This window comes from Equus przewalskii, chromosome 26, assembly GCF_037783145.1.
Source record: "Equus przewalskii isolate Varuska chromosome 26, EquPr2, whole genome shotgun sequence".
NCBI lineage: Eukaryota > Metazoa > Chordata > Mammalia > Perissodactyla > Equidae > Equus > Equus przewalskii.
Genome location: NC_091856.1, coordinates 16,946,994 through 16,968,357, shown reverse-complemented (window position 1 = coordinate 16,968,357; position 21,364 = coordinate 16,946,994). Strand labels below are relative to the sequence as shown.

At 36.7% G+C, this 21,364-nt stretch overlaps 1 protein-coding gene across 11 annotated transcripts in view; it reads left to right on the top strand.

Annotated features, from left to right (window-relative positions):
* PTBP3 (polypyrimidine tract binding protein 3) overlaps positions 1–21,364 on the top strand; it is a 101,638-nt gene that overhangs the window by 27,948 nt on the left and 52,326 nt on the right. For 6 of the 11 annotated variants that reach the window (XM_070595059.1, XM_070595065.1, XM_070595066.1 and 3 more), the window contains one exon: positions 9,586–9,667. In XM_070595059.1, the coding sequence (XP_070451160.1) occupies positions 9,637–9,667 (31 nt within the window). In that variant the 5' untranslated portion in view covers positions 9,586–9,636. The remainder of the gene's footprint in view (positions 1–9,585; positions 9,668–21,364) is intronic. The other 5 variants (XM_070595063.1, XM_070595057.1, XM_070595062.1 and 2 more) reach the window with 1 other exon arrangement.

The window sequence follows — 21,364 nt, the reverse complement described above, 5'->3', positions numbered from 1 at the left end:
GTGAGGAAGATTGGCCCTGAGCCAACATCTGTTGCCAATCTTCCTGTTTTTCTTCTTTTCTCCCCAAAGGCTCAGTACATAGTTGTATATCCTTGTTGTAAGTCATTATAGTTCTTCTATGTGGGATGCTCCCATAGGATGGCCTGACAAGCGGTGTGTAGGTTCTCTCCCCACACCCCCCTGCCCCCGGGATCCAAACCAACGAACCCCGGGCCACCGAAGTGGAGCACACTAAATTGACCACTTGGCCATGGGACTGGCCCTCTGCAATTTTTTGATAGCCTTTTTTTATGATTATAGTATCTTGATAGACTAAAGCAAATGATGTCTTGTTCTTGAATTTCATATGGATTTTAGGTATGATCTGAAGTTTAACCATGCAGAATCTTCCTTACATGTTACTTTAGTGGCTGTTTCTCAGTTGTGTGGATTGCCTTTTAGCATATTAATAATCTCACTTTAATGCTAAATAAAACTACTTCCCATCATATTTGATAATGAAACACTTTATTTGTGCTGCTTAATTACAGATTTCCTTTGCTTTGTTGGCCCTTTGTATTTATTCTTCATTTGGAGAGAGCTTTGACAATGGATACTTGAGGCTATGAAGCTGACTGGTGTGTTGACTTAGCCAGAGAGCCAACAAGTCCTCAGAACGACTGCTACACTTATGTAAATTTACTGCATGTTTCAAAGGAGACTGTTGATCCAGTGTTGTCAACCCCCCTCCCCGCCATGATATCTTCATTATTTAGCTTGTTAAAGCCTTCTTGTGTATGTTAATTTGTTTCCCTGTGGTACAGTCTTTTTTCTCTCCCTTTTTAACAGTTTCCTCCTGTTGATCGTCTGTAGTCACTCATCCAGATAAGCTTTCCATCATTTTTTTGGTCTTCATTTTGCTTATCTTCCATCCATCTCTTCAACCATAATCTCTCATCATAGCAGTCAGACCTTTTGAGAGAGGTACTCATTTGTACCTGGATCTGCCCTGCTCTTCCTTTACTATAATGGAAAATTGCTTTTCAGACACTTAGGATGTATATTAAATACTAAATATAATTTTCAGAAATACTTTTGTTTTGCACTGAAGTAGTCTGTAATTATAGGTAGTGATGTGTTTTCAGGAGAAAAAAATTATGTCAAGGAAAGAAAAGTTTTGTTTTTAAAAGGGGCATATTTAATACAGAACTAATTGTGTTTTTCTCATCTTTTTACAAAGCTTTACAGAGTAATATGACTCTTGAGATTTAAGCTTTAAAAAACCTTTGTTTTCTGTGATTTGAATTTGAATTCTTGGGGGAGGGGGAGAAAACTTGGCCAGTAAATTGCAATTAGCAGAATACTTTTTTTTATCACTGCATTTTCGCATGTAAACTGCTTTTACTCTCTTTGTCTTTTGTGTATCATATCCTGGAATTAGTAGGGTAAAAAACTTACCAGTTTTTTAAAGTATAATTATTTGAGAGATGTGTTGTTTATTCTATATAATGAATAGTACGCCCCATCTCTCATGTAAGACAATTTCCAGATATGAAGCTTTAGGATCAAATATTTTAGTTTTTCTTGTATAATAAGACGATAAAAACAAAAATAGCCACTCCAACACTTTAATACTATAGGGTTTCCTTTACTTATGCATTATTTTAGGCATCTTCCTTTTTAAAAGCTCTTCCTGTTACTGTAGAAAGATCTAGTAGAATTACCAAACTTAAGTGGTTTTATTTTGAAGACTGCAATTCTCACCATTTCCTTATTATGATAGTTTATATGTGGTGTGAATACATTGAACGTGACTTAACTGATGTTGCATTAATTTAAGATACAATATAAATTAAGGTAGTTTTCCCATTTTTTTCTATACTTGAATATTTGATCACATTTTTAGAATAAGTTTTTCTTTTACAGTTAGAAGTCCAAATGGTAATTCAGAGGTTAAGAATAAAGTTTTTTTTTTTTTTGGAGATTGGCACCTGAGCTAACAACTGTTGCTGATTTTTTTTTCCTGCCTTTTTCTCCCCAAATGCCCCCAGCATATAGTTGTATATTTTAGTTGTGAGTCCTTCTAGTTGTGGCATGTGGGAGGCTGCCTCAGCGTGGCCTAATGAGTGGTGCCATGTCCGCTCCTGGGAAACCCTGGGCCGCCGAAGCAGAGTGTGCAAACTTAACCACTCTGCCACGGGGCTGGCCCCAAGAATAAAGTTTTAAAAAATCTGTTAAAGGAATAGTTTTATTATCTTTCCTCTATTGATTCTTCGTTTAACCACGAGAGGAATTGGGCCAACTGTAAAGTTAGGGGACACAGTCCACAAAAGACTACCCTCGCTTCTGACACCAAATGTAAGTCTTGTGAGTTTCCAAAACCGCTCTCAGGTCGTCCTGTAATTTGCTAGAAGGACTTGCAGAACTCACCAAAAGCTGTTATACACGTGGTTACTAATTGTTACAGGGAAAGGATATAGATTTAAATCAGCCAAGGGAAGAAACACATAGGGCAGAGTCTGGGAAGTACAGAGCTTCCTTTGTCCTCCCCACGGTGGAGTTAGGACACATTACTTTCCCAGCATCAATGTGTGACAGTACTCTTGGAGTATTGTCAAACAGCGAGGCTGTCTGTGCTTTGGTGATTACATTTTTTATTGACGGCTCCTTTATGTAGGCATAATTGATTGCCCTTGAGGCTGATCAGAGACTTCGGTCTCCGCCTCTCCAGGTGTGGCTAAAAGCACCCACCTAAATCATGTTAGCCTTTTTGGTGTGGCCATCCCCCACCCTAAGACTGCCTGGTTACCCAAAGCCCCTAGGTAAAAAACAGACACCTCTCTCAGGCATGACCTTCCCCGTGGGTTGGAGATTACGTCCCAGGAGAGATCAAAAGTCAGACCTCTCTTTGGGCAGGGGGTAAATTCTTTACTCACACTGTGAGCCAAACTCTTGAGTAACATTAAGATGAGGTGGTCATGTGCCAATTCTAATAATGTTTGAGAGACCCCTGTAGAAATAAAAATGCTTCTTAGTAATCATTTGTACTGTAGTAGTAACTTGAAGTTACTCTCCACTGTTAATTAGGAATTTGAGATTTCTTGCAGTTTTACCTCCACTTAAAAAGGGAAGAATTGTCTAATTCACTTCTGAATATTCTCTGGATAGAATACAAAATACAGAAAATGCTGTATTCTGAATTAATGCAGCATAATTTATGGTATAAATAAAATGCAAGTAACATCAATATTTAATAATAGAATAGTTCATTATGCCACCATACAACTTTAAGAATCCCTTAAAAATAATTATGATGAAGAGTCTGTAACAATGTGATGCAAAAGCTTATCAGTTAAAAGGATTAGAGAGGGGGCATAGATTCATATTATAACTTTGTAAAATGCATATTGAGATAAAAGTGAATTATCAAAATGAAAAACGATCTAGTTCTTTAACATCTACTGATTTATTGTGAGATAATTGGATGAGTATGCAAAGATGCTTAAATAAGGATGGTTACAGTGAAAATTTTTAATTCTTTTTTCTCTAAGTGACTCTCATCAGTGTTCTGCAGGAAAAATCCTAATGCCTGGGCAGATGCATGCTTTATCCTTTCTCATTCTCAAATGGGACTTTATTAAATCTCCTGTGCAATCATATACAAAGGGAGTTTCAACTCTAGTTATTAGAATTGAATACGTATTTTGAGTTTGTTACATAAAATGTGAAAGTTGTTGCTTTCTGTTTTTAAACATGTTTTATTGAAATCAAGTCTTTCATCACTTCACCTGAGAGAAGGAAATTTTTGTTAGGATTGGGAGGTGGCATTTCTTTTTAAAACTTTGAAAGGTTTCCTTTATTGAAATACTGGTGATCAGGGCCGGCCCTGTGGTCGAGTGGTTAAGTTCGCGGGCTCCACTTTGGTGGCCCAGGGTTTCCCTGGTTGGATCCTAGGCATGGACATGGCACCGATCATCAGGCCATGTTGAGTTGGCGTCGCACATGCCACAACTAGAAGGACTGACAACTAAAATATACAACTATGTACTGGGGCGATTTGGGGGAGAAAAAGCAAAAAAAAAAAAGAATGGTGTCTTTCACCTCTAGGAGATTACTGTCCAATACTAATTACATTGAATACATGTGACTTGGCATATATATAGCTTTTGAAAAGGACTAAGTAATTAATCATTAGCATTTATTGGCCAGTATTTAATGAGACCTATGTATTAGAATTAGTAATCCTTAGAGCAGCCTATAATGTATACCATTGTGATCCTCATTTTAAAATGAGCAAACTGAGCCTTGGAGAGGTTAAATAATATGTAGCATCATACAAAGGTAAATTAAGTTTGAGGAGCCTCTTAAAACCTAGATCTGAACTACTCTGGAAAACTACCTTTTTAAACCATGATGCTTCTATTTTCATTACAGCATCTGTTTATAGTAGTTTTCAACTGGCTACACATCAGAGCTTTGGAAATGTACAGGTGCCCAGGCCTCAGCCTAGATCTACTGGTTAGGAATCTCTGGGATAGGACCTAGTGTGTAGTATTGGTTTTAAACTGGATATATGATTGTAATGCGTACCCAAGGCAGAGAGCCATTATATGGCACCTGAAACTCTGCTATAGGATATGAGGGAATATTATCAAGTGTAAGGCACAACAATAGACATCACAGTAGCTGATAAAAAACTTTGTGTACGTATTTGATAAAATATGTGCTATTGATAGTTATCAGATAGACTATATTATGTGAAGTATATTACAGTCCCAGAACTGTACACATCTTAATGTTGAAAGACAATCAGAATTAATTTCAACCTCTTCACTTTTGGGATAGAAAAATTTTCAAGGGTGTGGTATTATTTTTCTGTCAGCAGTACGTAGGACTGGATATGTAGTGAAGGGATAGTGTTTAAGGCAGGAGAAAAGCGTAAAAAGAGGCAAGAATAAATATGATGTATTTGGGGGAAAATTACAAGACTCACAGGTGTTATTGTAAGTAGGAGTCTAGATTAGAGCTTTTAGTGGCCATCGCAGTATGTTTAGACTCGAATTGGTAAGCAAGGAATAATTTTACGTTGATGGTTGCTTGGAGATTTATTTGTTAGGAAACTAGGTAACACAGTTTATTGAGTTGAGATAGAAATAGAAAGAACCATGAGCAAACTCGCTTCTCTCCCCAAACTGAAACTGAAATGGTTTGTGTGCATTAAGACGACTATGTTCAACTTTTTGGATTCTTAGCTGGCAAGCCTTACCTGGGGCCTGTGTTAACAGTTGAGCACTTTCTCTAGATGCCTTTTAGGTAATCTCATGTGCTTCCAAGTGAGTGCTTTCCTGAAAATTTGTTCTTTCCAGCTTTTTGACATCAAAATTACGGGCTAAGAGTTGGTTCCTCCCAGTAGGTAACTTCTTTGGGTGATGGAAAGGTGTTTTGCACTTTGGGTTCTCTCGTCCTTCTCTTTGAAATGTTGGCTTTTGTGCCACCGCTTTATTCTTGTGTTTTACTAATCTGTCTTCTAAGTCCTTTGGTAGATTTCCCACTTACCTCTCTCTTAAGCTGTTATATCCTTTAGTATTTTATTTAGGAGAGCTTATTATATTTTCTTAATTTTTTTAAGTCTTAGGAATTACTTGCTCGTAATTTCAGGTTGTGTGATTTTTCTCGTGTATGTTGTCTCCCTTTGATTCTTTCCTTCCTTTCCCGTATAGATAGATTCCCATGAGGAACTCACATGGGGTTTTTTTCCTCTTTTTTTTTTTTTTTTTTTTTACTGAGTTCATAATAGTTTACATCATTGTGAAATATCAGTTGTACCTTATTTCTTGTCTGTCACCACATAAGTGCTCCCCTTCACCCCCTGTGTACCCTACCCGCCTTCCCCTGGTAACCATCCCGCTGTTTTCTTTGTCCATGTGTTTGTTTATATTCCACATATGAGTGAAATCATACGGTATTTGTCTTTCTCAGTCTGGCTTATTTCGCTAAGCATAACTCCCTCCAGGTCCATCCATGTTGTTGTGAATGGGATGACTTTGTCTCTCTTTATGACTGAGTAATATTCTTAGTATTATTCCTAATAGTATTCTTAGTATACCTAAATTTATTCCTAGATACTTTATTCTTTTTGTTGCAGTTGTAAATGGAATTATATTCTTGAGTTGCCTTTCTGTAAGTTATTAGAGTATAGAAATGCAGCTAATATTTCTAAGCTGATTTTGTACCCTGCATCTTTACTGTAGTAGTTAATTATTTCTAATAGTTTTCTGGTGGACTTTTTCTTTTTTTAAAGATTTTATTTTTCCTTTTTCTTTCCAAAGTCCCCCGGTACATAGTTGTGTATTGTTAGTTGTGGGTCCTTCTAGTTGTGGCATGTAGGATGCCTCCTCAGCATGACCTGATGAGTGGTACAATGTCCTCTCCCAGGATCCAAACCGGCAGAACCCTGGGCCACTGAAGTGGGAGTGCGCGAACTTAACCGCTTGGCCACGGGGCCGGCCCTGCATCTTTTCATATGCGTATTGACCATTTGTATATCTTCTTTGGAGAAATATCTATTCAAATCCTTTGCCTATTATTTTAATTGAGTTATTTGTCTTTTCATTATTGAGTTATAAGAGTTTATATGTTCTAGATACCAGTCCCTTGTCAGATATATGGTTTGCAAATATTTTCTCCCATTCTCTGGCTTGTCGTTTCATTTGCTTGATGGTGAAGTACAAAAGTGTTTATTTTTGATGAAGTCCAATTTATCTATTTATCTTTTCTTTTCTTTTGTCACTTGTGCTTTTGGTGTCAGAAAACCATTTTTTAACCCAAAGCCATGAAGATTTACTCCTGTGTTTCTTTCTAAGAGTTTTATAGTTTTACATTTAGATATACACCCTTTTTGAGTTAATTTTTGTATATGGTGTGAGGAAGGGGTCCAACATTCATCTTCTGCATGTAGATACATAGTTTAGATGTATAATTTAGTTTTGACTATTTTTGAACTCTATATAAATGCAGTAATATAGTGTGCATTCTTTTGTGACTTCCTATGTTTGTGAGATTTATCTGTGTTATTGTGTGGGGTAATAGTTCATTCTCATTGCTATAAATCGTTGAATGCATTTACAAAAATTTCTTCATCCATTCTATAATTGATGACATTTGGTTGTTTTCAGTTTGGCTAGTAGAGATAATGCTGCTGAGAACATTCTCATATGTTTAGGTGCACATAAGCAGGCAATCTCTTGAGTATATCCATAGGAGTAGAATACATAGGTATCCTAGGATATTCATATATTCAACTGTAGTATATTGAGTCACTTTCATTAAGTTGTACCAATTTGCACTCCCACTAGCGACATATGAGAGTTCTGTTGCTCCACATTCTTATCAACACTTGATATAGTCACTTTTTTTTTTTTTTTTTTTTTGAGTAAGATTAGCCCTGAGCTAACTGCTGCCAATCCTCCTCTTTTTGCTGAGGAAGACTGCCCTGAGCTAACATCTGTGCCCATCTTCCTCTACTTTATATGTGGGACGCCCACCACAGCATGACGTGCCAAGCGGTGCCGTGGGATCCGAACTGGTGAACTCTGGGCTGCCGAAGTGGAACGTGCACACTTAACTGCTGTGCCACTGGGCCAGCCCCTGCCTTTTACATTTCAGTCTGCAATCCACCTAGAAGTAATCTTGAGTTGACTTTTTTTTTTTCCTGCTTTTTCGCCCCCAATTCCCCCATTACATAGTTGTGTTTTCTAGTTGTGGGTCCTTCTAGTTGTGGCATGTGGGATGCCACCTCAGCATGGCCTAATGAGTGGTGCCATGTACGTGCCCAGGATCTGAAGCAGAGAAACCCTGGGCTGCTGAAGCGGAGTGTGCGAACTTAACCACTTGGCCATGGGGCCAGCCCCATAGTTGGCATTTTAACACACTAGAAAAGAACTAAAGTCACCTCTAAGTGGTGTCTAAGATCAAATTAACCAACTTACATATTGATATAAACTCACATATATGTAGAAGATATATCTATTAGTAAAACATATTTTACCAAATTCCTCATATATAAAAACGTGTTGGGCACGTTAAAATTTTTACTACATTTAAAACCGCAGAAATTCACCTTTCCATGTCTGCAACAAGACAGTGAACTACAAAGTCTGTCTTTGGCTACCAGTGTCTGTATTTCAGGTGTTATCAGGAAGGCCTCTGCTTTAGGTGAGGCCATAACCTTGGTTTTTCTAGAAGTTGAAACTGAATTTTATTTCGTTACGTGATTACTTAATTCCTTCCTCTTGTCCCAAGCCCTCTCTGTAAACTTCTGGTGAAAGAACCAAAGGGAATAGTTTCTGGCTGTTTAATACAGGAATTGCTTAAATCATTGTATTTCTATTGTGCAAACACATTGGTGGTTTGCGTTTCTTTAGCAGAGGCTAAAGTGGTTCTTTCCAGAACTGCTCCTGACCCCTGAACGTTAAATATCTTTTGGGGCACTATTGCTATTCTGATATTTCTAAGATAGTTTGGGGATTAAGTTTTATCATCCAGTAGACCAAAATATTTGTTCTTAAAAATTGACCAAGTTAAACAAACAATAACGTTTGAAATAGGTTGGTTTTAAGTTTGTACACGGTGTTTGTTGTCTTTAAACGTAAACTCTTTTTTTTTTAATGGATTTTTGAAAATTTATATTTCCTTTTTCTCCCCAAATCCACCTGGTACATAGTTGTGTATTCTTAGTTGTGGCTCCTTCTAGTTGTGGCATGTGGGACGCCACCTCAGCATGGCCTGAAGAGTGGTGCCATGTCTGCGCCCAGGATCCGAACCGGCGAAACCCTGGGCCACCGAAGCCGAGCGCGAGAACTTAACCACTTAGCCACAGGGCCAGCCCCAAACGTAAACTTTTTAACCTTGGTAATACATCTTAGGGTTACAATGAAAAGGCCTGTCTGACTTGTCTTTTAGAACTGAGAGTTCAGTGTTGGAATTGGTCAAAACTTTTACCTGAACAAAAGAGTAAATTACTTAAATAGTAGTTGTTTAAGAAATAGTACACATTAAAGATCATTTTGAAGATGAATGGATAAAAAATCACTTTGTTAGGAAGAATTTTACCAGTATAGAAATAAATTGCATCTTTGAGTTCAACTTAAAAAAAAATGTAGGTATTGAAAAGTCAAGATTCTGAAGGAGTGCTGCACAAATTATTTGCATGCAAATACTTAAGAAATACTATGAAAAGTTAACATGCTTAATATGCTAAAATACATACTACAAAAACAACGTGACAATGCAACCCCTAATAGGGTTTCTGGTATTCACATGTAGCATCTCAGAGGATTAAGTTTGATCAAAAAGGGTTGCAGGATTATGCCAGTTATGTGATGGCAGTTCTGTTTTTCATAACTAACAATCATGTGGATGTTCAGTAATTTTTTTTTACTGTAAAATTTACTTCCAACATTTAGATTTTGTGATTCTAGAGAACTTCCCCTTAAATGTCTTGATATTCAGATAAAGTAATATTACTAGATTTTAACATTTTCAGTAGTAATATAGACCATTATCCAAAACTTGTTTTATTAATAGAATATCGTTCTTGCTTTTCAGCGGGGATCTGATGAGCTTCTTTCTTCTGACATCATTAACGGACCTTTTACCATGAACAGTTCTACTCCTACAGGTGTGTATGGTGAGTTTTATTTTTTTCAAAATCTGGAATATTTTCTTTCCGTGAGTTTCAAGATTTTTTTTCTTTTTACAATGTTCTTATTTTTCTCATCTTATAAACATGGTGAAGTGCCACTATTTATAACACAAACTAAAATTTATTTCAGTAAAGTTCATACAGATGAAGTTACTAGTTAAAGCTGTCTTAAACTTTAAGGATTAATTTGGATGTAATTCAATAATTCCTTTTTTGATTGATGTTCTCTGTGTTACATAGTTGTGATAAAACTGTCAATAAGTAAGTGAACCAGAACAATTGAGTAACAGAGCTAGATTTAAAAACTTTTGTTGAGTGATGATGGATTTTAGAATAGTAGAAGTATTAAAACTATAAGATCCCATGATTTTTAAAAATTGAAATATAATTCACATCCCATAAGGTACCAATAAATGTTCTGGAAATTTGGGGACTGTAAAATGAATTGGAGGAATTCATTCTGGAGAGAGAGTGAGCAGTTAAGAGGCTCTTGCTGTATAGGATATCTGAGCAAGGGATGATAATTTGTACTATAGCAGTAGCAGTTGTGATGGACAGAACTGCAGAACTTACAGAAGGTGGAATTGATAGTAATGGCTGATTAATTGAATGTTTAAATAAGAGATTCTGTCGATGATTTCCAGGTTTTGAACTTGGATAATTGGATAGATGAATGGTGGTACCATTCATTTATAGTAGAAAACATAGGAAGAACGGAATTGGACAACACAGCAGGTTAAGATTTTTATGTGTTAAGTTTGAGGTTCCTTTGGAACATCCAAGTAGAAGAGTCAGGTAGGCATTGGGTTCTTCTGGTCTCAACATCACAAGAGAAATTTGGAAGTCAATATCATACGTAGTTGATAACTGAAGCCATGAGAATGTGGAGTCTCAGAAAAGGTGAGATTTTTACCCAACTGCTTTTAGAGTTAAGGGGAGTTAGGAAATGAGTGGACCTCACTTTTCAGACCCTGAGCTACATGGTGTTTGGGAGAGTGAACAAGCCTTTATATGTGGACTCTATAAGAGAAGTGGACCGGCTTTAGTTAAGGCAAAAAGATGAAAAGAAAAGTCAATGACCAAATTAAGAATGTATGGGAATTGGTTGACCATGGTACATTGCTCCAGGGGAAAATGGAAAGAGTTTGTAGACAGAGCGGCAGCAGGGGATTTGTTCATGTGGAAGTGTGAACAGTCATGGGCATGAGACTAAAGCAGCTTTCTCAAACTCGAGCCAGCGTCAGAATCACCTGGAGGGCCTCTTAAAGCTGGATTCCTGAGTCCATCCCCAGAAATTCTAATTCGGTATCTGGGGTGGGTCCTGAGAATTTGCATTTCCACAAGTTCCCAGGTAATAGTGATGCTGCCATTTGAGAAACAAACCACACACTGAGTAGTGGATGAAGGAAATGCTAGAATCTAAAATTCCTGAACCTGATTATCATCTTGGTCTGGTAGGCTTTAAAAAAGTTCTGCCCTTACTCCCCAGAGTTACAGTTCGTCAGGGTGGGGCCCATGTGTGTGTTCTCATTTTAAAAACTCAGGTCAGTTCGTTTGTTTTGTCATGTTTACGAACTACTGGGATGGGTGACCAGAAAGAATTATATCCTGGTTGGTTGATTGTTTAGGAAAAGAAAGAAGTATGAAATGTGAGTTTACCTGGCAGCTTCAGTTTGTTGGGGTTTTTTTTGTTTTTTTTTTTTCTTAACGTTTTGAATTTCTTCTTGTATCTTGTTCTGTTCTAGGTTCAGTGTTTCTCTTCCTGAGCACATCCTCTTAGTAGCTATTTCAGTAAATAGTAGTAACTTCTCAGACTTTGACTAAAAATGTCTATTTCATTATCGCTATTGATTGATAGCTGCTTAGAATTCTAGGTTGAAAGTTATTTTCTCACAGCACTTTGAAGGTACTATTCTGTTGTTCTTTTGGCTTCTGTTGTTGACAAGTCTGTCATCTAGGTTGTTACTTTGAGGATAGTATTACTTCTATATAGTTATTTTTAACACTTTCCTCTTTATTTTAGTTCTGTGGTTTCACTAGCTATGTCTAGGTATGGATCACAGGTTCTCAAGCCTGGATTTTCACTAAAATAGCTTGGGAAGCGTTGAAGAAAATACCGATGCCTTGACCTACCCCACACCAATCTCAAAATCTCTGGGATTAGGGGAGGGAGGTATGGTGTCTAGGCACTGTTTTGTTTTCTTTCTTTTGGAGGAAGATTGGTCTGAGGTAACATCCAGCAGGCACTGTTTTGTATTTTAAAGCTTCTTAGGTGATACATCTAAGGTGCAGTCAGGGTTGACGACCATTGCTGGAGACTTACTTTCATTTATCCTGCTTAGGAGTAATCCAGCTCTCCATAGGATTACCTCCTTCTGAAACTCCAGTTAGACATGTATGGAACCACCTCATTCACACCTGCTTTGGTTTGGTTTGGTTTGGTTTTTTTGTGAGGCAGTTTGTCCCTGAGCTAACATCTGTGCCAATCTTCCTCTGTTTTATGTGGGATGCCGCCAAAGTGGAGCGCGCAGACTTAATCAATATCCCACTGGGCCGGCCCCAGTCCTGCGTTTGCTTTAACCTCTTAATTTATTGTCGTCTCTTTCTCCTTAAGGTCCTGTGTTTTAGATGATTTCCTTAAAATAGTTTCTGATTTGTTCTTTATCTGTTCAGCTTTGTCTAATGTGCTGTTTAATCCTGCATATTGAGTATTTGATTTTAGGGCTTATGTTTTTCATTTCTCTATGTTCTATTTGATTAATTTTTAAAGTCTACCTAGTTTTGTTATTTTTTAAAAAATAGTATCCTGTTCTTATGGTTTCTATTACTTTTCTTTTCCAGTTCTTTAATCATTTAAAACAAAATTTTTATAGCCTCAGATTTTATAATTGTGGAGTTCTTGGGGATGCTAATGTTCTTGTTTTTTTATCTGCTGATATTTGCTTATGGTATATTATTTTTCCTTGTGCAATTCATAACTTTTGGTTGTGAGGTAATCTTTGGATAAATTGTTTTTTCTTCTGTGAGAATCTCCAGGGTAGTTTTGTGTTTGCTCTGCTAGACTAGACTTTCTAGGATGTCGCCAGCCCCTGACATGTTATAACATATATGTTAATTTGTTGCCTTGGTGATTCCTATACCAGAAGAGAAGAGAAAATTCAAAATGCAAGCATTCTCATTTCCCCCATCAAAATCCCTAAACAGAGATAGGCTTCCTTGTTAAATAACTCTGGTAGATGGAAAATTTCTAATTTTGGTTTGCCTTTCACTGAGGGGAAAGCCTGTTGAGGGGCTTGGCTCTTGACACCTGGATATTTCACTTTTTTTCTTGAAGTCATCCATACATTAAAAATATTTTTGTAATGTTTGATCCAATATTTGCAATTCTCTAAAAGCTTCAAAAGCTGAAGATTTTGGTACTCCATTCCTTGACTACTTTGAGTAAAGATTTCTAATTGATGTTGGACAAATTGTGACAGGAAGGTTTTAGGGCTCATTTACAAAAGAGTTGAATCTGTTTGTTAAGATACTTAAGTAGTTCGTCAAAGACACAAAAATTTAAAAAATCACATTGGAGATTGATTAAATCTCCAAATAAAGGAGAGCCCTGTGTAGCACTGTGCTGAAGGACCTTTTTTATATTCATTGTAATCCTCATCACAAAAATTTTGTAGTTCAGTTAATCTAAGTGTGGATTTAAAAATATCTATAAAATTTGACAACTGTCGTTTTTCTCTTTGTAGAGTATTGCTTGTTTGGTAATAGGAGTTCTGTATGCACCAAACCAATTGCAAGTACATGTCCCCCCCCCCAGGACTGTCAGACCAGTGTTTTTATCATGAGACTGTGCTGTACTACAGTTCGTATTTGTATTATTACCTCAAAAAATGTTTTATCTTTAATGTTGAACTTGGTAAACTGAATTTTTATTAGTGTCAGATATTTCACTTTTGATAGAATGACTTCCCAAAAGCTTTATTTTGATTCCATTGAAAGGATTCAATATTAAACCATTTTGGGGTAATAATTGATTTTCTAATCTTAGCAGATAATGATAAAACTGATATAATTTAACTGTTTGCAAAGTTCTATTAATGGAGTCAACGTATTAAGACATGTCACTTTACTGTTTACACATGGTAAAGAAACTTTGCAAGTTCAGTTAATTCAGAATTACGGATTTATGGATTTACTGCAAGATATAAAATGGAATGGCAGTAAACAAAGTTGTATTTCATGTGCATTGGCGTGTAATTCTCACGTTTTCCACTGATGGGCAGCCTGCAGGCAAGTCAGCAGCATAGGTAGCATGTTGAATACTGGTGGAAGGAGTTAAGAGCTATCCTTAGCTACCCATGTGCCATTGCACTGAATCTTTTTTTCTTTTTTCTTTTTTTTAAAGATTCTATTTTTTTCCTTTTTTCTCCCCAAAGCCCCCCAGTACATAGTTGTATATTCTTCGTTGTGGGTCCTTCTAGCTGTGGCATGTGGGACGCCGCCTCAGCGTGGTCTGATGAGCAGTGCCATGTCCGCGCCCAGGATTCGAACCAACGAAACACTGGGCCGCCTGCAGCGGAGTGCGAGAACTTAACCACTTGGCCACGGGGCCAGCCCCTGAATCTTTTTTTCTAATCAAAGACTCTGTATGTTGTCTGAGAACAGGTCGTGAGTGAAAAGATTCAGTGTCACTGATTGACTTTCAGATTTAACCACCGTACATATGGTTTATGAACTACTACTAGACGAGACCATGGCAAAACTAGAAGTTAAAAAAAAAAAAAGGATTTACTAAGCCTGTTTGGGCTCATTTCAATGCAACTATTAATGAAATTTTTTTTTTTTAAGTGAAGATGTTAAACTGTACAGGATGCTGGAACAACGGTGCCAAATTGTGACTGTCCTGGGCAAACTGAGACATACGGCCATTCTACTTAGATATTAGTTATTAATATTCCTTTAAAAATATCTCTTAGCTTATTGTGGACATATCTTCTTCCATATGAACTTTAAATTATTTTGTCTAGTTCTAAAACAAATAATCCCTCATCCCTCAATCTTAACCCACACATTTTTTGGGATTCTTATTAGAATTATATTAAATTTATATGCTAATGTGAAATGTTGATCTTTTTTTGTGATATTGTCTTTCCATGTAGGAACCTGACATGTGATTCCATGTTTTTAGGTTTATTTTATGTCCTTTGATAATTATGAAAATGTCTTACACTTTTCTTCATAAATCATACGCTTTTCCTTTTAAATTTAATCTTAGGAATTATGGCAGAGTCTGTTTATTGTGTACACTAATACTTTTCTTTCTGTCTTCTTTAAGTAACAGAAACCTAATTTCTATCTGGATACATTGGTACCCAGATTAAATGACTATTTTTCCAGTCTTCCTTATAGCTAGGTGTGGTCATGTGGTTAAGCCCTAGCTAATGAGAAATAAGTAGAAGTGTTACTTCTGGAGTATCTCTACATGGATTCGGTTTTTCCTTTTTTATCCTGCTTCCTGTAAGAGTGTCAGCTTCCATCTTGGATGATGAGGATGAGAGCTACACCTTAACAGAGATACAGTTAGATGCTGAGTTATCGATGACTTTGTACAGTCAGCCCTCTGTAGCCACAGGTTCCACATCCATGGATTAATCTAACCATGGATGGAAAGGCCGATGATGGTTGCCTCTATACTGAACATATACAGACTTTTTTTTCTTGTCATTATTCCCTAAACAATACAGTATAACAGCTATTTACATGGTGTTTATGGTGTATTAGGTATTGTAAGTAATCCAGAGTTGGTTCAAAATATACATGAGCATGTGTGTAGGTTATCTGCAAATACCCTATTTTATATAAGGGACTTGAGCATCTGTGAATTTTGGTATCCACAGAGGGTCCTGGAAGCAATCTCCTATAGATATGGAGGGATAACTGTATGTCACCATTCCAGATCTGGAATTTCTACATTTAGCCATTTTACATGATCAAGAAATTAATCTTTTTTATTAAGCAGGTATTATTTCAAATATATTATTGTTATATCCAGGGCTGTGATCTCAGGGAGAAGTGAACAAATGAAGTAAGCTCTGTAAGCACCCTGGTTTTTCCCAAACTGTGTGTAAAGAGGGGGGAACTGAAGGAAACCTCGCAGAATTGCTGAGTTGGAGACCTATGTTTGGGATAGCTAAGGCAGCTGGGAATTATAGGGGCAGAGTATGGGAGAGTAGGGAGCTGTGTGAGAAAAGTGCTCTAGAAATCTTCCTTTGAATCTGTGGCTGAATATTAAGCTGTACAGACAGTACCAGTCATGGTACACCAGCTCTAGCATAAGGCTTCTCTAATCCCACCCCAACAAGGCTTAAAAACAAGCTCCAAGACAACTACCTGATCTGAAAGTAACTTAACTTTTTTCCAGAAAAGAATCTGGCACTTTAAAGGAATGAAACAAATTCTAGTGCTCACAATGTTAAGTGTTCAATCAAGAATTGCCAAACATGCAAAGATCCACAACATTGTGACCCATAACCAGGAGAAAAATCAGTCAACAGAAACAGATCTAGACAATGACAGATGATGAAATTAGCAGATTTTGGACTTTGAAACAGTAATTTAAAGTGTTTTCAGGGGTTTAAAGGAAAATAGCCTAACAAAGAGAAGAACACAAGATAAAAATCAAATGGAACTTTAGAGATAAAAATATAATGTCTGAAGAAAATACATGGCATGGCATTAACGGCACATTATATTTTGCGGAAGAAATGGTCGGTGAATTTGAAGACAGCGATAGAAACTAAAGTACGCAGACAAAAAAAGGACCGAAAAAGAAATGAACAGTCTTCATACCCTGTAGAACAAAGTCAAGTGGTCTTGATACCGAAACTCTTAATCTCAAGTTCGCGTGCCTGATGTGCAGTAAGCCAATCATTGAGACACTGGTGCTTGAAGATGGAGAAAGGTTTATTTGAATTGGACAAAATGAGAAGACTGGAGGATAAGTTCTCTCAAATCTGCCTTAAGAAAGAAGACAGCAGGTGGTGTAATAGAGCTAAGGGGTTTGGGAGGAGGAGTTGCAGAGAAACAAAGGGGAAATGTGTTTCTTTTACTCCGGATGAGCCCTTGGGCAATCAGATTTTCCTGAGTTTCAACTGCAGCTGGGGGGGTGAGGGGGTGGTTGGTGATCGGATCTTCCTTAAAGGCATTCTTTTCTTGCAAAACAAGCTCATAAATCCTTGTGACCCTTTAGTCACCCTCAGGTTAAACAAGAAAACAACAAATTAACAAAATTAACTTCTTTTCGTCTGTGTCTTTGTTGGGAACAAGGTCAAAGGGTAATCATGTTCTTATTGAATATTTACAGTAACCTTCAGGTACCTGGCTTCAGTCTAAACATACATATAATTGAAGTCCCAGAGAAAAAGATGGGAATGGGGAAACAGAAATATATCTGAAGAAATAATGACCGAAAATATTCCAAACATGGTGGAAACTATAAACCCAAATATCCAAGAAGTTCAGTGAACCAGAAGCAGGATAAACACAAGAAAAACCACACCAAGCCTCATCACAATCAAATTGCTGAAAGCCAGGAATGCAGAACAAATATTAAAAGTAGCCAGAGGAAAATAGTTACATTGTATTCAGAGGAACAATGATAAGAATGATGAGAGATTTCTTGCCTGAAGCTGTTTCAAGCCACAAGACAATGGAGCAACATCTTTAAAGTGCTGAAAATAAATGCTATCAAACTGGAATTCTAAATCCAGCTTAAAATATTTTTCAAAAATGAAGTTAAAGCCTTCTTTACAGCACTAAGAGCTGAGAGCATTTGTTAGTAACAGAGTTATTTCACAACGGGGTAAAGGAAATTCTTCAGGCTTGAAGAAAATGATGCCAGGTGGAAACTTGGGTCTCCGCAAAGTGGTAAATTTGTGGATATGTAACTTTTCTCCCTCATTTTTTGAATTAATTTAAGATAATTGAGGGAGGATTCTGGGAATATGAAGGAGTAAGGATTACCAGGAATCCGTCTCCCTACCTACACAACAATTGCACTGGCAGAATCTTGTCTGCAAGTAATTTGGAATTCTGGAGCTATTGAGGGCCTGCAAGTTCCAGGGGAAGACTTAGATGGTAAATTGTGGTTAATTTTGGCCATTTTTAGCTCTTAGCACAGTAGCAGCTACCCATCCCCGACCCTCAGTCACATGGCAGGCAGCTGTGTACCTGTTCCAGGAGCAGCTTTCAGCAGTTTGCAGGAGCCAGAGGCAAATAGGACCTTGTTCTCCAACTTTTGCGGATCTGTGTTCTGATTGCTAGTTGCTGCTGCTTCTGATCACACAGCTGCAGACAAAGAGACATGCAGCCATTGTGCTTGCATCTTCTCCTACTGTTGCAAGCCTCTCTACTCCCCCTGCACCTCTAGGGAAAATTAGAAAGTGGTCGTGCATGCCCAGGAAAAGGCTCAGAAGAAACCTGAGGAGACCTTAAGTTTACGTAGCAGGCTCATCCTTGGCACAGAGACAGCCTAAGACAATCAAAAAAGGAAAAATGATAAACAAAAACTGGAAAACCCTGGTGAAAGGGAAGAATCTGATTTCTAGAGTTACTGCATTCTCAAATGTAATAAAAAACGTGACTATAAACATCCAAGAAGCTTAATGAGCTCCGAGTAATGATGAACTCAGCAAGACCTACAGTGAGACATATTATAATCAAAGTTTTGAAAGCCAAAGACAAAGAATCTTGAAAGCAATAAGAGAGTCGACTCATTCCATACAGGGAATCCTCAATAAGAATATGAGTAGATTTCTCATCAGGAACTTTGGAGGCCAGAAGACGGTGGGCCAATATATTCAAAATGCTGAAAGAGTAAAACTGTCAACCAAGAATCATATATTTGGCAAAACTGTCCTTCAAAAGCTGAAAGAGTTTGTTCCCACTAGACCTGCCCTTCAAGGAATACTCAGGGGAGTCCTTTAGGGTGAAATGAAAGGACACTAGGCAATAACTCAAAGTCATATAAAGAAATAAAGATCTCAATGAAGGCAAATACATGAGCAGTTATAAAAGCCAGTGTTATTCTAATGATGGTTTATAACTTCACTTTTATTTTCTGTGTGATTTAAGAGACTAATAATGTTTTCAAAAAAATTAATCTGAAAGCTGCTGAGTCGCTTGGTTTATAAGTCCACATTTTGTTTTCTATGTAATTTAGGAGACTAATGCATTTAAAAGAATTATTAGTTTGTGTTTATGGGCACACAGTGTATAAAGATGTAATTTTGTGACATGAACAACCAAAGAGGGTGGGGACAGAGCTGTAAGGGAGCAGAGTTTTTGTATGTTATTGAAGTTAAGCTGGTATAAATTCAAATTAGAATGTTATAAATTTAGCATGTTAAATCTAATCCCTAAGGTAATTAGAAATAGCTATGGAATATGCACAAAAGAAAATGAGAAAGGATACTTAGTCAAAATCATAGAGACAGAGATTTGAACGGTAGTCGCCAGGGGCTGGAAAAGGGGAGAATGGGAAGTTACTGTTTAATGAGTACAGAGTTTCAGTTTTACAAGATGAGAAGAGTTATGGAGATGGATTTTGGTGATAATTGTACAACATTATGAATGTATTTAACACCACTGAATTCTGCATTTCAAAATGGTTAAGATATAGTGAGTTTAATGTTATGTGTATTTCACCACATTAAAAACAATTGAAAAGAAAATATAGAGTGCTCCCTATGGAAAGCTTTACAAGGTACATTGAGTAAAATGAGATAGAAAAAGAAAATAGAGTTGGATATTTAAAGCAAGATAGTATTAATATATTTCGAGGGTTATAGCATATGTGAAAAAGTTAAAATATAGGACAATAACACAGGGTATGATGAGGGAAATAGACATATTTCTTTGAGAAGTTCTTATGTTATACCTGGATGGTATAATATGATTTGAAGGTAGACTGTGCAAAGTTAAAGATGCATTGCTGATTTAACCCCAGAGCAGTCACTTAAAAAAAAGGCAAAGATTCCAATTAAAAAGCAGAAATTATCTGCCTTTTATGTGCATGTTATATGTGCCTTTTATGCATGACATATTATATTTTCTTGATAAACTGATCCCTTTATCACTATGAAATGTCTTTATTGCTGGTAATATTCCTGTTCCTGAAGTCTGCTTTGTCTGATATTAGTACAGCTACTCCAGCTTTCTTATGATTAGTGTTTACATATTTATCTTTTTCCATCCTTTTACTTTTAACTGAGATTTTATATTTAAAATGAGTTTCTTCAGGCTGACCCCGTGGCCGAGTGGTTAAGTTTGTGCACTCTGCTTTGGTGGCCCACAGTTTCACTGGTTCTGATCCTGGGCACCACTCATCAAGCCATGCTGAGACGATGTCCCACATGCCACAACTAGAAGGACGCACAAATTAAAAATGTACAACAATGTACTGGGGAGCTTTGGGGAGAAAAAAAGAAAAAAATCTTTAAAATGGGTTTCTTATTCACATCATATAATTGAGTCTTGCTTTTATCCAGACTGATAATCTCTGCCTTTTAATTGGAATCTTTGTCGTTTCCATTTAATGTAGTTATTGACATGGGTAGATTTAAGTCTACCATCTTGCTGTTTGTTTTCTACTTGTCCTGTTTATTCTTTGTTCTTTTTCCTTTGTTTCCTGGCTTTCTTTAGATTATCTTTTTGTATTCCATTTTATTCATCATTTATTTATGATTTTATATTTCATTTTATTTATTTATGTTTCTTGATAAATATATATATCTTGAATATATATTTACCTAATTACAGATCTTCAAAATACATAAAGTGAAAACTATTAGAACTAAACAGAGAAAGAGACAAATCTACAATTATGACTGGAGATTTCAACACTTCTCTCTCAGTAGTTGACAGCATAGTAGATAGAAAATCAATAAGGATACAGAATAGGGGTTGGCAAACTCCTATCCCATTGCTCATGGACTAAGACTGATTTTTACATTTTTAAATAGTGAAAAAGATGACAATATTTTGTGATATGTGGAACTTAGATGAAATTCACAAATCAGTGTCCATACATAAAATTTTGTTTGAACACAGTCTCACTTGTTGACATATTACCTGTGGCTGCTTTCATACTATGACTACAGAGGTGAATAGTTGCTACAAAGCTTGTATGACACACAACGTCTAACGTATTTAAGTGACTTTTTAAGAAAAAGTTTGTAGATCCCTTAACATCAAAGTTTTCCCCACTATCAACCAGCTTGACCTAAATGACCTGTGGAACAATCTCCCCAAAAGCCACAGAATACATATTCTTTTTGAGTTCACATGAAGTAGTCTTCAAGATAGGCTATATGCTGGATCCTAAAACAAGTCTCAATAAATATAAATGCAGTAAAACTATGTAGCGTTAGTTCTCTCACTTTATTCGAATTATATTAGAAATCAAAAAAGCATGATTCTCCAATATTTGGGAAAAATCTCCAATTAATTAGAAAAAGAGTAACACTTAACCCATGGATCAAATAAGAAGCTACAAGGGAGATCAGAAAATATTTTGAAGTGAATTAAAATGAAAACACAGCTTATTAAAGTTCATAGGGTTCAGCTAGAATTGTTCTTAGAAGGAAATTTACAGCTTTAAATGTTCATATTAGAAAATAAAAAAGT